The 22,590-nt window shown below is 38.5% G+C and overlaps 1 protein-coding gene and 1 long non-coding RNA gene across 2 annotated transcripts; both read right to left on the bottom strand.

Annotated features, from left to right (window-relative positions):
* Window positions 1–290: 290 nt before the first annotated feature.
* Window positions 291–22,519, bottom strand: LOC146305917 (uncharacterized). The gene is made up of 29 exons (XM_084713159.1): window positions 22,452–22,519; window positions 20,943–21,148; window positions 20,528–20,736; window positions 19,664–19,745; window positions 17,919–17,998; window positions 17,671–17,766; window positions 16,680–16,761; window positions 16,539–16,579; window positions 16,249–16,344; window positions 16,018–16,113; window positions 15,288–15,372; window positions 15,164–15,207; window positions 14,887–14,985; window positions 14,688–14,783; window positions 14,151–14,232; window positions 14,027–14,070; window positions 13,677–13,859; window positions 8,017–8,254; window positions 7,598–7,665; window positions 7,307–7,394; window positions 7,128–7,207; window positions 4,951–5,030; window positions 4,040–4,223; window positions 3,781–3,876; window positions 3,098–3,201; window positions 2,910–3,018; window positions 2,505–2,649; window positions 2,388–2,414; window positions 291–1,331 (listed from the first exon to the last, which is right to left on the bottom strand). Exons 2-29 carry the CDS (start codon window positions 21,133–21,135, stop codon window positions 778–780), a joined length of 3,381 nt encoding a protein of 1,126 aa, XP_084569285.1. The 5' UTR covers window positions 21,136–21,148; window positions 22,452–22,519; the 3' UTR covers window positions 291–777.
* LOC146305918 (uncharacterized) lies at window positions 10,926–12,084 on the bottom strand. The gene is made up of 3 exons (XR_014769113.1): window positions 11,978–12,084; window positions 11,732–11,827; window positions 10,926–11,133 (listed from the first exon to the last, which is right to left on the bottom strand). It is a non-coding gene; the product is annotated as an uncharacterized LOC146305918 (long non-coding RNA).
* Window positions 22,520–22,590: the final 71 nt, after the last annotated feature.

The raw sequence follows: 22,590 nt of genomic DNA, 5'->3' as shown, positions 1-22,590 counted from the left end.
AATTTTCACAATGTGCCACACAGACCACTGACCTACAACGCCTCTTTGTCAAGAGGTACATTATTACAACCTTCTCCAGCATCGCCATGTTTGTTGTTGTCAGATAATTTTGATTCTTCTTCCTTTTCTTTGGGGTAACTTTTGACTGAGTGGTGTCCTCTACTGATGATGTATTGCCAACGTAAAGGATGCAAAGAACTATGTTGGCAGTTACATCATTTAAAACATACATTTCTATTTTCACATGTAAAAGGGAGCCTGAATGAGGCTTAACCTGTCTGATTCAAGAGCAATTGCATTGTTTTGGTTGCACAAGGAGCACCTAAACAATTTTGCAATATAAGACGCATGTTTTTGTATGGCGTTGGCTGATAACAGCGACTGGCAGATTTAGCAATGGAAACCACAAGATGAACAAACCCAAGACAAATGGTTGGACTGATCAACATGGAAATATCAAAGTGTCAAAAAAAAGGGAAGTGGTCAGTGTGCACTGGATGTTGATGTTAGATTAACTGTAGATAAATTACAATATAATAGCAAACCAGACACATAAAAATAAAAAAATAGAAAAATATATGGCACATAAAATTAAACTGGTGAAAACAAATAAAGTATACATCAATTTAAGAATTAAGAATATCCCATTTAAGAAGAAAACAGAAAGAAGAAAAAAGAAAACTGTCTAAATCCTTTGTTGATGTCATGAAACATCATGCCTCAGTAAAATGTTACTGCATACCCAAATACAGTTTACATTTTATATTGAGTGGTGCATTATGACTTTCTGTGCTTTTTCACAGCAGAGATAACCAAAGGATCCAAGTTTTTCTTATTTTGTTGAAGATGTGGACTGAAATATGGGCAAATTTCACCGCTGAACGAACACTCGGTGAACGAGTAGATATGAGATCGAGCCGTCACATCGTAGAAGGACACGAGACCTTCCTCATAATCCACGAACACCCCCACCTTCTGAGGTTTCACTGGCAGTGAGAGGCTGACGGGTGGATCTGACAGGGCTGCGTACTTTTCATTTTCATAATGTACAGTGACCCAGTAGCCATTATCTGGGGTCAGCGAGAGTTTCCCTTTACGATTCGCATTGCGTCTCGCTACACCTAGATCCCATCCGGTTTTGTTGCTGACCTCCACCTCCCAGTAGGACTTCCCAGAGGTCAACCTGTTGAGCCCAAGGACGCTGCCAAACATATCGAACCTCTCAGGACCAGCAGGAACTTTTGGGTTCATTCCTCCATCTCTCACTTCCTTCCCATCAAGAGAAAGAGCAAGGCATCTGTGCGCAGTGGTCGGGTCCAGCTTTACATCCACTGCAATTGAACAGAACCCAACAGAGGGAGGGAAGGGACCAAAGGGAGTCTGGTTAGTTTGGCAAGGGCAATAAAATAACTGTTTCTGGTTAAAGAAAAAGTGCCTTACTCATTAGAAAAAGGTCTCTCTCTGGAGGGACAATGTTGTCAGACATTTACAACAACAACCTGAGCCGGTCAGTGGCAAAGCAAGCACTTTCTGTACAGGTACTTTAATGGTGCACAGGTGACAAGTCAAGACAAAAATGAACGTGTCCACCTGGGTGTCATGTTTACATCACGGCTGATCAGACCAAATGCTGATTGTACCCTCCCACTAAAGACAAAAGACAGATGTTGGAGGGTGATTTTCTGCAGTGAAAAAGGGGCTTGAGATGCAAAAACATGGGAAAATAGGACCCTGGTTGAAAAATGCCAAAGATCTTCAAAATCTTGAACAATGTTCATATCCTTACAGACAAGTCTGCAGTTAAAGGAACAGGCCAAAAAAAGTGTTGTAATCACGATTACAAAGAAGAAACTAGAATATGGATCAAGACAAAAATCTGACCGCTCATATTTGCATGATTGTTATCATGATTACAAAACTTTAATACATGCACATGTATTGGAACTATGTGGGCAGATAACAATCATGAGGTTTTGGCACATCATTTGGCACATGTTGTAATTTTTAGGTTCTGTAATAATAAATATTTCAGCTAAATTTAATTAATTTGAAATGCAGTTTTTTAGACAAAATTGTGTAACTCCGTCTGAACAACTTCAGCATCTGGTATGCCAGACTATAACCATGTTTCTTCCCTATCTTTCTGTGTAAACACCATGCTGTATCTGAAAAGACTCTTACAGGAGGAAACAATTACAAATATGATTTAAAAAAGGTTTTATAAGCTGGACCCTGGCAAATGTCTTGGCAAGAATAATCCAGTTTACCTTCTTTTGCCTCTACACTCGAGCTTCTACACAATACACCTCTACAGTTTGATATTTAGAATCAAAATGCAGAACAATTACCATTTTACACTTTAAATCACACTTTTTTGAGTCACTTACCAGCAAATGTGGGAATCCTCTTGAGTTCTGTGGAGAGAGAAATTATGTTTTGATGAGTGGCTATTAATTAAATGCAGACTTTGATTAAATTAAATAAAAAACTTAAGGAGTCCTCACCAACAGAAGAGAGTTTTTCCAAATTCTGTTGAATTTGTTTCATCATGTTTGATGTTTGACATCTTAGTGTGCCAAGGGAGAATGAAACATCGACAGTTACATTCTTCCAAACTCGAGATTCATCCAGGCCCGTTAGAGGAGAAACCTGTGTGTGTGTGTGTGTGTGTGTGTGTGTGTGTGTACATGCATGTGTGTGTGTGTGTGTATGTACGTGTGTGCAAGGGTAAAACATCACATAATCAATATAAAATATACAAAATTGTTAACATCTTTAATTTGCAATTATCTTGATGCCGTATTCCAGTAATGTAGGTTTATTGCTGAACCACTAAACATTATGCTGTGACATGCAGCAGAGGGGAAGCATAATGACTTCCTCAAATGTTAAAAAGGCCAAAAGCTCACCTGGAAGTCTGGGTTTTGGTCCAGCTCATCCATGGTCCTTTTGAGTTTGTCAGTTTCCTTTTGCAGTTTTTCGACCAGATCTTGTGCTTCTTTCTTTACTCTCTGTCTCCTACAAATAACAGACAATACTTTAGTTCATTTTAATAAAACATGCCATACAATAACTGGTAAGGTGATATATCACCGACCTCTCCTTCAAGGGTTGAAGGGCTTTCTTCCAGGTGTCCTCCACAACTCTCATAACCTCTGAGAACACTTTATTGATCTCCTGATATTCAGTATCCAAGCTGTCCTGAAAAGAGTAATAGACGACGGGGATGTTAAAAAAGCGATAACTTGAAAAAATATAGAAGAGTCCACTCAGTAAAGTGCTGATCTCCTCCAGGCAACAGATGGTGAAGCACCTACTTCAATGCCACCACAACTACCAAAAGCACACATCGAGGATTTGCAAATATTTGAATAGTTTTTTGTATGGTCTAAGTTTTCTGATATGAACATAGGCAACAATAGTTGTCTAGTCTAGTCTCAGCTTTCTTTCAGATGCAAAGAATGGTTGGGTGGTATTGCAGCATTACAACAATATAATAGATATAGAAATCTACATTTATCTGCTTTCAAAAGTTCAAAATAATTTACACTTGATGTTTTCTATTCATAGAGTACAGCCGGCAGGTCCAAGTGGAAGTTGTGACTATTCAGAAGGTCAGAGTTTTGGCATAGAGACAATTAGATTGACCCCAGTAACTTAACTTCGTTCCAAGGAGCTTTACAGCCTGTGAATTACAAATACACCACACACCCTAATGCATGATCCCCTCCAGATTTACACCTGGCAGGGATAAAAAGAAAAACGTCTGCTGTAGCTTACCTCGAAGGCATTTGCAGATGATCTGACTTCAGTCATCTTTTGTTCTCTCATCTGAATTTGTTGCTGTAAATCAGCCCTTATCTTGTCTTGTCTTGCCTTGAATGAAGACAAAAAGTACTGATATACAAAGTCGATAGGATTCATCCTTTTAAGGGCCTGGTAATCCAACAGTTATTGACTGACTGCTGGACCAACCAAAAGATTGACATTGCATGTCACACTGCTCATTTTGATTCAAAACAATAAACTAGTTTAGTACCTTTAGTAGTTTTTGAGCTTCCCTCTCTTGCTCCCTTTTAATCTCCTGTGCTGCAACTGCTGTTTCCTGAATTGTTTGATTCCAGTGCAGCTGCCCCACCTGAAAGACAAAAACGCTAAGTACAAGCTGGAGCAAATGGTAATATAATGATGGATTTGATTTACACACAGGAGAACTTCTCAATCTGCAATGGATCAATTAATGAAAGCACATTTGAAAGGGGTGCATGGCAACAAAAAAGAAATGATGTAATACAGATGCGTCAGGATGGCTGAACTTAAAGAGACTGTGCTGGTTATTTAAAGCGAGGTTGTGTGAGGCACTTATCTATTACCAACAGCAGATGCCAGCTGACCCGCCCCCAGTTTGGAGAAGCAGAGAGGAATACCTGCATGGAAACTCAGCCATGTACTGCTGTGGACAGTGTCAGCACCACAACATATTTTAGGCACCCAAAAAAGGTTTGCCTTCCCTTCAGACACCCTTTTCCAACATTATAAAAGCCAAATATCACTTGCTCCAAAACCAACTGGACTCCATTGGCAGATCAGTAACTTTACTTTACAGAGCGCAAGAGTTGCTTGTAAAGGTTGTCTGATATAAAGGTTAAGTCGTGGAAATATTCAAAAAATAGCGTACACTTAAAATTATATTGATTTTTTTTACGTAGCTAAAACATATTTTGCTGCTGACCCTGTCCACAGCGGTACATTGCTTTGATTCCATGCTGATTCCCCTCTGTTTCTCCAAACTGGGGGCGTGATGTCCGGCGTCTACTGCAGGTGAAAGATAAGTACCTCATACAAACCCACTTGAAATGACCTGAACTATTCCTTTAAGAATTTGTTCACAGTATGAAGCTGGATTTGCTCTCCAGCAGGACATTTAAACAGGTGGAGAATCTGCTGTACCTGCTGTGCACCAGTGGAGAAATCGAGCGCTCGACGAACACTGGGGATGGTTTGATAAGAGGGCTGTGGAGTTTCAAAAACTGTAGAGAAAGAAGATGGTCACTGTCAAACAACACTGCAGTTTGAATTGTTTCTACATGTTATTCCTGTTATGGTCCTGTTATATATTCATTTATTATACAAGTGAATTACAGTTATAGAGTGTATGTGACTTGTTTGTCTCCTTCAGTATGGCCTCTGCATCTGTAGGATGGGTGTTGATGGTCTGTGACACTGGCATCAGGAAAGGCTGGCAGAGAAAAGTAGAGGATAAGATTTTATGGGTTTTACTCAACAAAACTTTTCCAACTTTTCTTGGTCACTTTCCACTTTAAAGTGTTAGTTAGGAGAAGTAGAGAGGAGTACAAATATGACAGCTGAACAACATACTGCTATGAATGGGGAAACCGCTGTTATATAAGGCAGGTAGTGCTCTTTCCAAATCAACCAAGCTCCACAGGCAAAATCAGGAATTTTATCCTGCAGAACAAAGGAGTTGCTGGTCTGCTCCCTCAGTCTGTTAGTGTGTTTGTGTTATTGTGTGACTTCAGTGAATCTATCTAAGGCTATACTTTTAAAACATCAATCATCACGCAATAACCAGAACAAATTAGCCAATCGAGGCAGCAGTTGTTGAGCAACTCACATGTTCTGCAAGGTAAAATTGCTGATTTCGCCTATGAAGTTTAGTTTGTGACATTTGGCTCATTTAATGGCATTTTCCTGTCAAAACAGGCTGTCTGGCAGCAAGATTAAGTGGTGACAATATTGTAAATATAGATATTTATTACTTTTACCATTTTTTAGGTAGCTAACATATCTTTTGCTGCTGCCCCTGTCCACAGCAGTACATTGCTTAGTTTCCTGATTGTACTCCTCTGTGCTTTCTCCAAACTGGGGTGTGTCAGCTAGGTAATACAGATAAGTTCTCATACAATCCCACTTCAAACAATCTAAACTAAACATTCAAGGATTGATTCACAGCATTAAGTTGGATTTTATCTCCAGCAGGACATTTAAAGCAGGTGGAGAATCTGCTGTACCTGCTGTGCACCAGTGGAGAAATCGAGCGCTCGACGAGCACTGGGGATGGTTTGATAAGAGGGCTGTGGAGTTTCAAAAACTGTAGAGAAAAGAAGTTGGTCACTGTCAAACAAAGCTGCACTTTCAATTGTTTCTACATGTTATTCCTGTTATGGTCCTGTTATATATTAATTTAATTTATTATACAAGTGAATTACAGTTACAGAGTGTATGTGACTTGTTTGTCTCCTTCAGTATGGCCTCTGTGTCTGTAGGATGGGTGTTGATGGTCTGTGACACTGGCATCAGGAAAGGCTGTCAGAGAAAAGTAGAAGATAAGATTTTATGGGTTTTACTCAACAAAACTTTTCCAACTTTTCTTGGTCACTTTCTACTTTAAAGTGTTAGTTAGGAGAAGTAGAGAGGAGAACAAATATGATAGCTGAACAACATACTGCTATGAATGGGGAAACTGCTGTTATATAAGGCAGGTAGTGCTCTTTCCAAATCAACCAAGCTCCACAGGCAAAATCAGGAATTTTATCCTGCAGAACAAAGGAGTTGCTGGTCTGCTCCCTCAGTCTGTTAGTGTGTTTGTGTTATTGTGTGACTTCAGTGAATCTATCTAAAGCTATACTTTTAAAACATCAAAGTCACACAATAACCAGAACAAATTAGCCAATCGAGGCAGCAGTTGTTGAGCAACTCATGTTCTACAAGGTAAAATTGCTGATTTCGCCTATGAAGTTTGGTTTGCTTGGATAAAGTGACATTTGGCTCATGTAATGGCAGTTTCCTGTCAAAACAGGCTGTCTGGCAGCAAGATTAAGTGGTGACAGTATTCTAAATATAGATATTTATTACTTTTACCATTTTTTAGGTAGCTATCATATCTTTTGCTGCTGCCCCTGTCCACAGCAGTACATTGCTTAGTTTCCTGATTGTACTCCTCTGTGCTTTCTCCAAACTGGGGTGTGTCAACTAGGTAATACAGATAAGTTCTCATACAATCCCACTTCAAACAATCTAAACTAAACATTCAAGGATTGATTCACAGCATTACGTTGGATTTTATCTCCAGCAGGACATTTAAGCAGGTGGAGAATCTGCTGTACCTGCTGTGCACCAGTGAAGAAATCGAGCGCTCGATGAACACTGGTGTTGGTGTGATTAGACAGCACTGGAGTTTCAAACACTATAGAGAAAGAAGATGGTTACATGAAATGAAGAGACACACTTTGAATTGCTTCTCCTTCTTCTCCTGTTACGAATGAATTACAGTTGTATAGCATACCTGATTTGTTTGTCTCCTTGAGTATGGCCTCTGCAGCTGCAAGATTTGTTTGCATGTTGAAGGCCTGTGACACCGGCGTCAGGAAAGGCTGTCAGAGAAAAGTGGAAGATAAAATTTTATGAGTTTTACTCAACAAAGCACTGCCAACTTTTCCTGGTCACTCCATAATTCCATGACAATTTTTCCTACATGCAACTTTATTATCCACAACAATTTTTGTATGAGGGACAAGAACAAGGTCTGTCCTTAACTGTTTATCCAATACAATCTTTTATTTTTGCTTGAATGTACCTCATTTCTGACCGGAGTGCTGTAATCTGCTTCCTCCAACAGGCTTCTCAAGGCGTTCCATTCTCGCCCTGAAAGTAAAGAAGCAAATCAATTAAGTAAATTCTGTCTTTGAGGCTGTAAATAACAACAATGTTATATTCAGTGGTTTGGGAAAATGGGTCAGACTAGTCTGTGGTTCACTGCACTGGGAAGTTAAATGGTGTTAACACTGATATGTGAATGAATAAAGTGAATGAACCGCCTTTCATTATGTCTTAAGCGCACTTCATCGTGTCTGTAGAAGAAGTATTGTCATTAAAGAGGACCATACATTTTTGTCCACCATTTGTTTTTGCTACATTTGACCCTTCGCTTTGAATAAATTATTGACACCAGAGAACATGGATGAACACTAGAGGAATCAGTTGTGTACTACTCACCAGACTTGACAGAAGAGGTGAAGATGTCCACGAAAGGCTTTTCTACTTTGACTGCAGGCTCCAAGGTAAATTTAGGTGTAAAACTGTTAAATCTGTATTGTTCGCTCTCAGGGATCCTCATCCCCTTCGGCGTGCATCCCATCTTTCCCTGATGAATCCTCAGGCCCTTGTAGCTTGTAGCTTTGGACCAGCCGCAGCAGCCGCAAACCTGGTAACTCATGTCTGACGTGGTGAATATCTGTAGAAGTCAAAAGCACATTTTTAGACATTTTTTCCTCATACATAACAATAATCACCAAGGCACAGGGTTAAATGCACTTCTTGTTGTGGCTGCACTGTGGCTATTAATCCTTCCATTCTGACATTGTGATAGACATTTAATCTGTGAGATTATAACCCATGCACATACTGTTGGCCTGCATTTTTGTTGTTGTTGTTGTTGTTGTTGTTTTTACAAGTGTGTGCACAGTAAACAGGTGTATGCTTAATGCATTTACACTTTATTTGAATATTATTAATTTAATTTCCGAGGCTGTGGTAGTCACTTCATCTGACAGATTGTTTCAGATGCTCAGTTGTCTGATTATTCATGTGGAATAAATGCACTTGTTGCATTTGGATGTATTGTGTTACTAATTGTGGCTTCAAGCAAAATTTTAAAAATCCAATTTATAGATTTTATTCAGGTGTGAAGTCCCCCATACTGCTTTTGTCAGGTCCTACTGAAAAATGTCTGCATTTGCCAGAATGTAATTCTCTAAGTGATCATTACTTAAATGTCAGTGATAACTCATGACAGCTGACTCAGTTGTTTGCAACATGAATGTGGAGGAGTTACATTAGACAGTGATCTGTCTCCCTCTAGTGGTACTGAGTATGTTGTACAGTAGAGACTACTTCCTGCTGTAAATTATACAAATAAATGAGATGAAGTTTTACTGCAGAGAATTAGCTGTCAGTGTGAATATCCTCTTAAAACCCCTTGTTAGATCCAGTGCCTTAAGAAGTATTCTTTAAATGGGAATTAATCTTAGATAAGAACAAACTTTATTGATCTCAGGGGACATTTAGCCTTTCAGCAGCATAAGAAGTTGAACAGAGAAGCACAAGATCCAGATAGGTTAGTAAAAACTACAAAATAGTTAAAAGACATCAATTGCTATGCAAATTAATTATAAAAAATGTATATATTTAAAATGTGTGTGTGTAATGTGGTATAATAGTAAAAACATAAATGCAATAATAACATTTTTTTTAGATTTCTCCATCAAATTCTTGAATTCTTGGAAAAATGACATATATATGTTAAATAAGTTTGTCTAAAGTTTAGCAATAGATAACATCACTTTACTCTACTCTTTATTAAAATATGTATTACTACTATTTTTGACGTGTTGTGTACACACCCTGAAACCTCAACTTTACCACAGTAAGCTGTTATTTGCATTTCTGCCCTGCCCTGATTTCCGTCTCTTACAGTCAGGAACACTGAGAGAACTTTACAACCTACACAGACTGTTGATACAGCTCCTTTTTTTCTTCCTCTAAATAACATAATATGAACACAAATAACCTCTGAAAACATTTAAACACGTCTGGAAAAAAAATGCATAAACGGATTTTAATATAATTTATTTCCTCCGTCAACTGAACTTTAAAGTGTTACTAAACAGGACTATAAGTCACTGAACCTTTAATTCATAGTTCTTGTAGACATCACAAAGTTTGTTTTTTTTCAGTCTTACAGTTTCATTTAGCAGACGCTTTAATCTAAAGCGACGTACATCTGACAGCTGATACAACACAAGCCAGGAGTGTATTTTTTTTTTTTTTTTAAAGTAAAGAATGACAACAAAATCACTTTAAATCTCCAGCAGGTAGCTTACCTTGTTCCCTGTGACGCTGACGCTCCTCTGTGTGATCTGTTTTTCATTCACTGTCTCTCCTCCTCTCTGTTCGTCCTGAACTGTTTCAGTTTCGTTTCCGCCAAAAGAATTCTGATGTTTTCCTTTAATTCCCTCAAACGCGTCTTGCATCACACACTGGGTGTGTTTTATTAAGGCTACTGGGAGATTTCACAACAATGTAAAGGCAGAGAAAATATTTTGTTGTTGCTGCGGAATGTTCATTACCCATATAAAAAGTAGTAATGGGCCACAGACCCTTGTGATTGTATGTCATAACAGCGTATGGCATGCTTACACTGTAAAAAAAAAAAAAAAAGTTGAGAAAACTCATAATTGCATGTTTTTTTTTTTCTAAGTTTTGAATCAAACTCAAACTCTTACGTTTTTAAATACCCTGGACAGATCAGGGCTAGTGTGATATTGGTTTTAAAAAAAGAAAAGGGAATAAAAAGAAAAAGAAGACTAAGATATTAGAAAATGCAAGCAAGTTATAGCTTTTTGTCTGCTTTTTGTCTGCTGTAACTACTTTACTCACTCTGATGTGGATATTTGGCAGCAAACAGGGATTCAAATAAAGAAACACATTGCTGATTACACAGGAAATGTGTATTTGTACAAAAATGGACATTCCTAATTAGATATGAAGAAAGAACATGAACTCAACTCGCTTAGAACAGTCATTTACATCATATTAAGCAAAACCACACTGGGCTTACTCATCATTGTGAATACTACATAAATGAAAATTGTATACTTGTATAACACCTGGCTGTGGTGGGAGCATTACAAAATATAAAGAACGACCCTGACACCATTCAGCTGCATTATGGGAAATGTTTTTAAAGTCTGTCCGATGCTAGGGGCGATGTAAGTGTGCTCCTTAGATCTGGACTATTTTTAGGGAAAAAAAAAAAAGTCTGTCTGAGCTTCCCTTAAGCAAAATGTAGCTTTAACAAAAATACAAATTTTGAGCATAAAAACATCCTGATAATAAAACTATGATACAGTTGAAATAATCAGCGTTTTTCTCATCTTGTTTTTGATGTAATAATGTGAGAAGATCTTGTCAGTGAACAAACACTCAGTAACACTCAGTCTCGTTGCTGACAGCAACCTCCCAGTATAACCTCCCACAGGGCGCTGCCAGACCTCCCCGGAGCTTCCTGGTTTTCTCCTCTGTGTGCAGCAGGTGGATGCAGCTTTAAATCCACTAGAATTAAGATAAAAGAACAACATTTAACAGTCAGTCTTTATTTTCCTGTACTGTAAATCAACTCGAGACACACCTTGTTTGCTGGTCCGACAAGACCAGTGCCTGCTTCTTATTACTCTACCATTATAATTTTGTCTTTGTTTGTAGATCTGGTTGACATATTATTTTTAAATGGATAAGTAGCAGATGTGTGATTTCTCTTTAACTTACTGGACAGTTCTGTTGTCCCAAATTACCCTATAAGGGTCAAACAGTGGGAAATAATACATTTAAGTTTACAGTGCAGTTCTGTTGTAATGTGTCTTTAATTACTGTGTAATAAAGTCAAATAATGGTTCAATTAAGGATCTAATACTGTCTAATGAGGAACATATTATTTCCAATTTTTGTCTTATTTTCATAAAAAGCATGATTTCTTATGCCTTGTTAGTGTACTGTAAAATAAAGTGTGACTACACATGGTATGAGATACATCCGCTACACATTATATTTACCTACATATTTGGCTGCTTATGGTTTATATGCTGTGTACTTTTTTTTTAAACTCTCTGGTACCTTAGTAATATGAAAAATTAGATTTACAGTTGTCTGCTACCTGTGATGGTTTTCGTTGCATTCTGTGTTTCTCCTTTGGTTGGACTGTTGTTTCCTGTGTCGTGGTAGCTGAAAACATCCGGGCCAATTCCTTCACCTGAAACATGTTCAGCAGTCAGTGCAAGCTGGACACAAATAAATACTGAAAACACAATAACATTTGTTGATAGTTCTGAAAAGTGCTGTCGAGAAACAGTAAACCAAAATGTACCATCTGCAAAAGTATACTAAAAAAAATCAGCTGTACCTTCAAACCAGTGGAGAAATGTGATACCTGTGCAGTTTCAAAAGCTGCTGAAAGAGAAGATGCACACTGTCAGTCACATTTCATTAATTTCACTGATTATCTTTTAATGAATTATTATATAAACCCCAAAATAGTTTGGATACTGTAAAACCAACACTGAATGCAAATGATCTCAGGCAGTACTGCATTAAAAACTGTTAGTGTCTACATCTTTGAAGGCCCCATTGATGCTAAAAGGTACATTCAGGTTTTGGAGCAACATATACTCCCGTCCAGACGTCTCTTTCAGTGATGTCCTTGCTTATGTCAGCACGACAAGTCCAAGACACATTCTGCACGTGTTACAACACTTTCAATGGGAGAAGAACACAGACCCTGGACTGTTGAGCACCTGAAGTCGTATATCAAACACAAACTGGAAATAACTTCACTTTCAAAATTTCAACAATTTGTGTCCTAGATTCCCACACTTATTGAGTGTTTTTAAAAGAAAAGGTGGTGTGACACACATGTTAAACATGCCCATGTCCCAGTTTTTTGGGATCAGTTTGATCATGAAATATCTTGTCTTTGGACTGTTTTCAATGGAATACAGGTGGAAAAGTTTTTGCAAATCATTGCGTTCTGTTTTAATTTATGTTTTACACAACCTCCCAAATTTCCACAACCGGGGTTTGTACATACATGATTTGGGATAATCTTCAGTTGAGGCTTCTGCTGATGAAGGATTCATTTGGGTGGTGGTACTTGTTGAATTTGACACATTCTGTCAGAGAAAATGAGAGAAAGTGTCAGAGATTATTATCATATTCTGTTCATTTAAAATGCAAGGATCATGTGAGATAATTTATCCGAGACCAAAGCGACAGACCGACTGACCAACATTGCTGTCTGGGGTAAAACCACTACCACAGCTAAAAACAGCACAATCAAAGCACTGGTGTTATACCTGTGGTACGTTTTGATCCTTCTTGTCTGTATCCTTTGGGTGGACTGCTGTTTCCTGGGCTGTGGTAGCTGAAATATTTTGGCTAATAAGCTTCACCTGAAAAACAAATACTTTAGTAATACTCCAGTAATTACTGAGTATATCCAAGCAACCACCTCATAACCACATCAAATACCCAGGCAATCATCCCCCTACAAATTATGATTTTTACTTTCTGGTACTTTAGTGATGTGAAAAATTAGACTACATTACAGAGGGGTCTGTTACTGGGCTGGGGTGGTTTCTATTTTTTTCATACCTTTATATCCTCCCGACATTTACTGGGGGACGTGGTATCATATGTGTAAAACGTATGTAAACTTGACTCTACTCCACTGCAGACACCTTAACCTGCTTCGGTCTTGAAAAGCTGCGGCTTTAATTCACAAACTCAAACCTAAACTGTACATTTACTGCCAGACTGACAACTTCACTGCTCACCTTTTCCTTCGTGCAGTGCATGTTCACCATCACTCTCTACCACTTTGTCATTTGATCACACAAACACTCACTACGCTACTCTGACCGTAGTCTACAGTGTTTGCTAGCTTACTTCTATCATTGGACCTAAATCCAAAATACTTCCAAACAGGGGCAGTGACATTTTTCTGTGTTACTAGTTAGTTCTCTTCCTAGACGCCATGTTTGTCAGCTGCACTGTCTTGTCCACCAGCAGAGACACTGACCTTTGGTGGCATGAGCTTAAGTTTAATAGAAAGAGGAGCATCTGTCTTTTTGACAATAGCGTTGTGATTTCCTAATGCCCTGGTATATTGTAATACCTCTATACTGCACAACCCTATCTACTACCTGTGGCGCTCTGTGTTTCTCCCGTGGTCGGACTGTCGTTTCCTGTGCTGTGGTAGCTGAAAACATCCGGGCCAGATCCTTCACCTGAAACATGTTTAACACTCAGTGCAAGCTGGACACAAACAAGTATTACGAGACAGTGCTGCATAAAGAAAAGTTCATTATTATTAGAAAATGTCCATGAAACGTAACAGAACAAAATATTAAGTATCGGGCTGAATGTGTTTTAACAAGACAAAAGTCTGCTGTACCTTCGAACCAGTGGAGAAATGTGACAACTGTGCAGCTTCAGACGCTGTTCAAAGAGAAGACGGTTGCTGTCAACTACATTTCCTTCATTTTCACGGATATCTATTATTGAACCATTATACATACGTGATGTATGATCCTCCTCAGTTGTGGCTTGTGCTGTTGCAGGATTCATTTGGGTGGTGGTTTTTGTTGAGTCTGGTACATTCTGTCAGAGAAAGATGGAAGGTTTGTAATATTTAAAGCATCTTATACAAAATGCTGCAAAAATAAATTTGAGTAATTTTGATTCCAGATGCATAGAAATTTGTGCTAAAACGAAAAGATATCATTTAGTGTTTTTGATGTTATGGCTGCATCTAATGATTACTTTCATCAGAGGTTGATCTGTTGATTATTTTCGAGTTTATTCCTTGTATTGTTTTATTAACACTTCAAAAAATACCATACCATAGTTAACATGGACATGTTACTACACTTAACTACTAGACACATTAGGTAACTGTTATTAACTGTTATTAATCCTTATTACTGCATTACCTAATGTTATTTAATGGAACTTTATGTGTTAGTAATTAATTTAACTCCAGTCTTTTTCTTTGCTGATCCGAAAAATTAGCCGTGATGATCTAAACCATGAATTTTGTTGCACTGGTGTTGTACATGTGGTAGGTTTTGATCCTTCTTGCCTTTCTCTTTTGGTTTAACTGCTGTTTCCTGGGCTGTGGTAGCTGAAAGTTTGTCGGCCACAAGCTTCGCCTGAAAAATAATAAATACTCAGGTATCCAACTAGTTAATGGGTGTAGCCTACTTTCTGGTGCTTAAGTGGCATGAAAAATGAGAAGTGCCGAGGACCTTCTACCTGTGATGTGGGTTTTTGTTGCGCTCTGTGTTTCTCCTGTGGTCGGACTGCTGTTTCCTGTGTCGTGGTAGCTGAAAACATCCGGGCTAATTCCTTCACCTGAAACATGTTTAACACTCAATGCAAAGCTGGACACAAATAAGTAATGACAATATAGCAACCGTCGATAAGGAGTGCTGTCAAGAAACATTAAACCAAAGTGTGCATCTGTACAAAGTATAAAATAAAATACTGTATCAGGCTGAACGTGTTTGAAGAAGTCATAAATCAGCTGTACCTTCAAACCAGTGGAGAAGTCTGAGAGCTGTGCAGTTTCAAAAGCTGTTGAAAGAGAAGACTGTCTTTGTAAAACACATTTCCTTAATTTTCACAATGATCTATTAATAAAACATTATACACACATGATGCAGGATCCTCCCCAGCTGAGGCTTCTGCTGATGCAGGATTCACTTGGGTGGTGGTGGCACTTGTTGAGTCTGGCACATTCTGTCAGAGAAAGATGGATATTTTTATAATATTTGCCCACTATATTCATTAGAAATAGTAATATTTTTATGTACTTATTTCACATATTTGTCAGTTGTATCTAGGAGAGGGGGACAAACAGGAGCAGGGCAGACAGGCAGGATTTACTCGGGAACAAAAAAACTTTAAATTCATGATGTTATTATACAGTTCAGCTCTATGTGTGAATAGAAAACAGCAGAGGGGCAGAATCATGTGTTGACTAGCGCTGAGAAATGCATTTCTGGTGTGTCAGCCAGGTGGCTTCATGGTGCTTCATCATGCAGTGTCTCTCTGCAGTTAGCTTTGGGGCAACAGCCAGTGTTTTGGGGCTTCTGGTGTAGCCAGTGGTTATCCGGATAACGGATATCCAAGCCAAAAACTACTCTTCATTATGCCAGTCATTGCTATTAGTCCATTTAGTGATTTAATATCTGCATATGAATCCAGACAAGTTTTTAAAAAATGAATAAAAAGGTGAATTGTTGTCAGACAATTGGCATTTTGGTAGTTTTGGCACCTCTTGCTCTCCAGACGAACTGTTTACCTCAGCCTTGTTCCTTGCCTACAGATTCTGCATTCATATGCAGATATCTGTTGATAGAGATTAGGGCTCTGGTTTTGTACCTGTGGTAGGCTTTGATTCTCCTTGTCTTTCTCCTTTGGTTGGACTGATGTTTCCAGGACCGTAGGAGCTGAAAGCGTCTGGCCTAAATGCTCCACCTGAAAAATATTAAGAACTCAAACATATTAAACACATAGTGGTTAAACTGATGTTAATCTATGATATCCTAAAGATTGAAACAGGATTCCAGTAACCTTCTCCCATCTGGCATCTCAGTACAGAGGGTCTGCTACCTGTGATAATTTCCGTTCTTCTTTGTTTTTGTCCTTTGGTTGGTCTGCTGTTTCCTCGGTTGTAGCAGCTGGGAACATCTGGACTACTTCCTCTCCCTGCAACATATTACACATTCAGTGCAAACTTAAACTTCTGCACTATGTGCAAAGATGCCAAAAGAAATAGTATGCATATAAATTCAAAAAGATTGGCTTCAAGCAGTCCATTTTGGCAAACATGAGAATAAACTGGGTAAAAATTAAAGCTGAGTGTGTCTTAGAGTATGATGAAATTCAGATGTCTGATGTACCCTCATTCCAGTGGATGGATCAGGCTGTGAAGTCTCACACACTGTAGAGAAAGAAGACAGTGATTGTTTCATTTTCATGATTATTCATCATGATTATTCATGATTATTTCCTATGTTGAATAAAACCACACTACAACATACATGATTTGGGATCCTCCTTTATTGTCACCTCTGCTGCTGCAGAAGTCATTTGGGTGTTGGTGCAAGTTAAATCTGGGACGTTCTGTTAGAAAGAGGAGAAAAGTTGTAAATGTTGAAATTGTTTCACAACTTTCACAAAAATTAAAGTCTTTTCCAGGTGATTCAGCAGCTCTATAATATACTTCTTAAAGTCTCACCCCTTTATGATCTGTGCTGTAATAACAGTTGACCAAAATTATTACTTTCAACTTTCTCCTTTTCTTGTAAAAGCAACATAAGGTCACATCTTAAAACCCTTTCAGCTCTGTGTCAGCGCTGTAAAGAGTGTCCACTCATCTCTCTCTGCTTAAAACAGCTGCCACATACATGCAATAAGTATATAATGTAAAAAACAGCAGTGTAACTCCTGTCCCGCCGTGCTGCCTTACCCTTTTACACAGACATCTTCTCGACTGTCACACCGATCAGAGGGACAATGATACTGAACAGTTAAACACTATTCAAATTATTTTATTTAAGAGGCAGCAATTACTGCATGCTACAGAACTTTTCCAATGGATGATTTAAAATATCATCAACTATAAATCCAAAGTGAAAAAGAAGTAAATGCAGCTGTGTACCTCACTGGCTCTCTCCATTTGTACGATTTCACCCATTTTTTCCTCTCTCAGCTGCATTTTCTGCTGTAATTCAGATTCCTCTCTCTCTTGGGGTGCCTTGAATGAAATCACACACACAAACATGCACGGTACATGGACACACATAGATATAATGAATGTCATGTCAGTAAACAGTGCTGAATATAAAGTGGCTGTTTGTTTTAAACAATCAAAGTGCTGAAGGACAAGCAAAAAGTGATGGTTGTGTCTGTCACAGCTAGGTTTAAAAATGCTCATTAAAGCATTAAATAAACATTATGTCCTCTTGAGGAACTGAAAATGGTAATATAGAGTGTTAAACAGTAAATGGTTGAATTTCAACAGTGTGGTACCTTTGATAATGTTTGATCTTTGGTGACCTTCTCCTGTGGCTGGACTACTGTTGCCAGTGTTGGTATTGTTGGACATGACCAGCTTGATCTATTCCCCTGAAAGATGTTAATCAAATTTACAGAGCTTTTCAAAACAACCAGATATGCAACAAGAAAAGCAGGTGACTGTCACAACAGGTTTAGAGAAAACATCAAAGATTATATTAATTTAAGTTTGTAGTCAGAGAATTCCAACACATCTGCTTTACCTGTAAACCAGTGCTGATGTCCTGCAGACTTGCTTCTGAGTTTGTGACTTTTTGGACAGACCTTCGTGGAGCTGCAGCAGCTGTAATGAAAGAGGGTGATTAGTCTCGACCTTAACTGCTTGATTTTTCAGAGTGTAATGCGAAATCTTGTTTTTACTCAATTGTAATCCTGTACATACATGATTTGGGCTTCTCCTTGATTGTGGCTGCTGTTGCAGAGTTGATCCTTGGTGACAGTGGCACTAGGGGTGGACGGTGAACCGGTTTCATCACCGACTCTGGTATCAGGTTCTGACAGGACATAGTTTTTGCAATACTGTCATTATCGTGATGAATGTTTTAGCATATTTAAACAAATGTGCTTTACATGCAGGCAGAAATGCACATAACTATAAACAAGAACGTTCTGGCATTGACTCGCTATAGCTATACTGTTTCATTCTAGGGTCAGAATTGCAACAGATCTGCTTTACCTGCATAGAAGTGGAGAAATCATGCGGCTGACAGACTGATTTTTTCTTTGTGGCTCTTTGAGAAGGCCGTCGTGAAATTGCTAAAGCTGTAATGAAAGCACATGGTCTGTCTCAGCCTTGGCTGCGTTACAATTTAGCATGATTTTTGAAATATTGTCTTGAATGAACTGTAATTCAAGTTCTGTACATACGTGATTTTGGCTCCTCCTTGATTGTGGCTGCTGTTCTTGCAGAATCAGTATGGCTGTTGATGTCTGTCATCACTCTATTGTCTGCTATCTAATAAAGATATAAATAAAAATATCTTGAATATGCTATTAAAATATTTAATTTTTAAAAATAATGTAATGTTTACAGGAAGCAGTTCAGTACCTGTGATAATGTTGGTTCCTTCCTGTCTTTCTCCTTAGGTCGAACTGCTGGTAACAGGTATGTTGAATCCTCCCAAAACAATGAATTTACCTGAAGGATGTTTATTTCATTTGCATGTTACTTTCAGACTTTGTCATTATGAAGTCAGAGAACTTGTACTATTCATGAATCTGCTTCACCTGCACACCAGTGGAGAAATCACGCGGCTGACAGACTGATTTTTTCTTTGTGGCTCTTTGAGAAGGCTGTCGTGAAATTGCTAAAGCTGTAATGAAAGCACATGGTCTGTCTCAGCCTTGGCTGCGTTACAATTTAGCATGATTTTTGAAATATTGTCTTGAATGAACTGTAATTCAAGTTCTGTACGTGATTTTGGCTCCTCCTTGATTGTGGCTGCTGTTCTTGCAGAGTCAGTACGGCTGTTGATGTCTGTCATCACTCTATTGTCTGCTATCTAATAAATATATAAATAAAAATATCTTGAATATGTTATTAAAATATGTCATTTTTAAAAAAATGATGTAATGTTTACAGGAAGCAGTTCAGTACCTGTGATAATGTTGGTTCCTTCCTATCTTTCTCCTTAGGTCGAACTACTGGTAACGGGTATGTTGGTGTTGAATCCTCCCAAAACGATGAATTTACCTGAAAGATGTTTATTTCATTTGCATGTTACTTTCAGACTTTGTCATTACAAAGTCAGAGAACTTATACTATTCATGAATCTGCTTCACCTGCACATCAATGGAGAAATCATGCTGCTGACGGTGTGACATTGAATGCTGTGGAGTTTCAAAATCTGTAGTGAAAGCAGATGGTCAGTACCAGCCTTATAGCTGCTTCACCTCAATGATTGTTTTGCAAAATCTTGCATTGACTGCACTCTAATCCTGTACATACCTGATCTGAATTCTCCCTTGATTGTGAATGTTGTTGCAGCGGAGCTGGTATGGACATTGGTGCTTGGTGGCACTGGCACATTCTGTCAGTTGAAGGTGGAAAGTCAAAAATAAACTAAGATTACTTATAGCAAGGTCAATGGACATTCAATGGGAATGTCCATGAAAACACACAATATTGCCAAATTGCGGGCAATACATCATTGAAGGCCAAGTCCGACATTTGCACTCAAAGACTGTGAGAATGACGTCTTCAGTGGATTTGTGGCTTGTAAAAAGTGACAGAAAGTATTAGCTTTTGATAGCGGCATGCTAGGCTCATCATCACTGTAGAAACATATTGACAGCTGCAGGAGCACAGGCGCTGCACCAGTTGAGAAAACAAGTGAGTGACTGTATATTTGTTGCAGGTCAGGATGCAGGATTTATATTCACGGTTCAGGACAGGTGCTGATTTGACTCAGAGGTAATTGCATGTAAATCAGTTCTGATTCTCACGTTTGGGAGTGCAGGCGGGGACCAGCATGCTAACATGCTCACAGTTACAATGCAAATCATGTGATTTTAACCATCTTTGTTTGTTAGCATACTAACATTTGCTAACTAGCACTACGCACAAGTACAGCTTAGGCTGATGGGAATAGACAAATATAGCTCAACAGTGAGGTTCCAGAAGGTAAAATCCCACTCATACTCTGAGTAGAGGAGTTAGATTATGAGCCATAATGTAGTAACCATCCACTGTAGACTGACAACAAGCTATGAGATTGTGAAACTTCTGTAGAAGCCACAAGTCTGCCTGATATCAGCCTTGTTTTTGGAAAAAAAAACTTTTATTCACGATGTTGTAATTGTTAGAACTTACCTCTTTTTTGACAGCTGGTCTCCTTGTTGGCTGATCCACTTCTCCCCACTGATTCTTCCAGTCGTACTGCTCTTTCTTTGGGATCCTCGCTCCCTTCGACAAGCATCCCATCATGCCCTGGTGAGTTCTCAAACCATGGGAAGTCGTCACTTTGGACCAGCCACAGCGACAAACCTGGAGGCTCTTGTCTGAATAGTAGTCTGCTGAGACTGTTTGAGACATAATTGAGTTGATTTTAATCACAGTCATTTTTGGAAGATTTCAAACCTTTAGGTGAAAATTAAACTAAGTAATACATTTGTTTGTTGTTTCATTCCCCTAATTTCATTGATCCAGCCTTGTCAATTAATTTGCCTTGTTGTTTGTGGGAATGTGAGGAATAACCAGTAATCACACATATTTATGAAAAACCTACCAGTCTTCATGTAAGTGTAGACGTCCAGCTCGAGGTCCTTTATAGATCCCACATTTCCCCACATGTGCATGTGCTGTTCACTCTCCTCAACCTTCACACCCCTCGCCGTGCATCCCATCTTCCCCTGGTGAATTCTCAGGCCCCGGTAAGTCGTCACTTTGGACCAGCCACAATGACAAACCTGGAGGCTCATGTCTGGTGTATCTCTGTATAAAAACAAATTACAACGTGTTACTGTTGACATGGATAATGCCACTTTTTTTTCCATTTTCATGTATAAAAGTTAGCACTTGCAAGCAGAGGTGGAAGGTTATTTTGTACTTCATTTGAGTAGTTTGATTGTATGTTTTTACTGCTTCTGCTCGACTATGTTTCACAGGGAAATGCTGAACTTGTTACTTACATAATGTTACATTGGTAATCATTATCCAGTGTCATTATTGCATTATTGCATTAACCCTGAGAAAGACATTTTACCTGCACATTGAGTAGTTTTACCAGGGACAGTCGGCCAGTATTTTAACATTGTTCAGTCACAATCCTATGTCAATATCACTGTCACTATTGTTTCTATTTTATTGTTATTTTATTATTTTATATGCAGCATTTTTCTTAATACAAGTTACTAATATCAGGACTTGTTTACATTGTTAGTGAACAGAATGTGGCACTTGATTTGTGATGCTCAAACAGCCATTAAAAAAAAGTACTTTTGAAAAAAATCAACATCAATTCCGCTTCCCGGAAATCATGACCTGGTTACTCAAGATAATCCTCAGACTTTGTTGTGAGCAGTTTCATGTCAGAGCTGTTTTCTTTTGAAAGTAGAGTCTACCGGAACTAAGGTGCTCACAACAAGGTTTGTGGAGAGAGACGTTGCTGCTGAGTTTTTCAAATGTCACGTGCCCATTTCGTCCTATTAGAAGACAGACATCTCTACACCAGGTATATCCAAAACTACGTATTTTTCATTTTCTGGTGAACTGGCCCTTTAAATGTAGAAACACAGTAAGAAAATAGGACTGTGGGGACACACTCACTACATACTCACATATTACGTCTCCTTTCCTGCACAATGCCTGATTAATACTCCTTGTCAGAGTTTTGTTTCCAAGTTTTGCTTATTGGTACCTGATTCATGCAATGATATTACACTGAACTGCTGGCTATATTCATTACCACAGTATTAAACTGCATTACAGTGCATGATAAGCAGGTCAATGAGTTGATGAAGTTGTAAAATCTGCTATTTGTTACTTACCAAAACTTGTTAAAACACAAAAATCTTTCATGGGCTTCTTAATCTGGCTGTGAGACTGATGTAAACTGTCGTCAGGGTTGATTCTAACACCACACAACATTGTGAAGACCAAAAGATTAACAAATTAACGTAATTTTTAACTACTTAATGTCAGTAACACTCAAGCTGACTTGAAAAGTGTGCACTCTGCACATACTCCACGTTAATTAGCATTAAAATGTAAGAAAATATATTCACGTGTCACTTACTGTGTGGTCCCCTTGTGTTTTCTGTTGCCTCTGTTGCCGCCCTGCCACTGTGATGTTTGGTGGGGCAACGTTTTCTTATTTCAGTTTCATTTCCGGAAAATAAACAAAAAAAAAAGGCGCCAACCACCCACTTTTCACT

This window comes from Lutjanus erythropterus, chromosome 23 (genome assembly GCF_056507025.1).
Source record: "Lutjanus erythropterus isolate fLutEry1 chromosome 23, fLutEry1.hap2, whole genome shotgun sequence".
Classification (NCBI taxonomy): Eukaryota; Metazoa; Chordata; class Actinopteri; order Lutjaniformes; family Lutjanidae; genus Lutjanus; species Lutjanus erythropterus.
Note: the sequence above shows the minus strand (reverse complement) of the source record. Positions and strands in the feature narration are given on the sequence as shown.

Excerpts from the sequence above, each read along its gene's own strand:
- LOC146305917 (XM_084713159.1), bottom strand. The coding sequence starts at position 21,135 with ATGAGCCTCCAGGTTTGTCATTGTGGCTGGTCCAAAGTGACGACTTAC. Across the intron at positions 16,345-16,538 it reads ATCCATCCACTGGAATGAGG|GGAGAGGAAGTAGTCCAGAT; the intron begins GTACATCAGACA and ends AATATGTTGCAG. Across the intron at positions 16,114-16,248 it reads AAGAACGGAAATTATCACAG|GTGGAGCATTTAGGCCAGAC; the intron begins GTAGCAGACCCT and ends AATATTTTTCAG.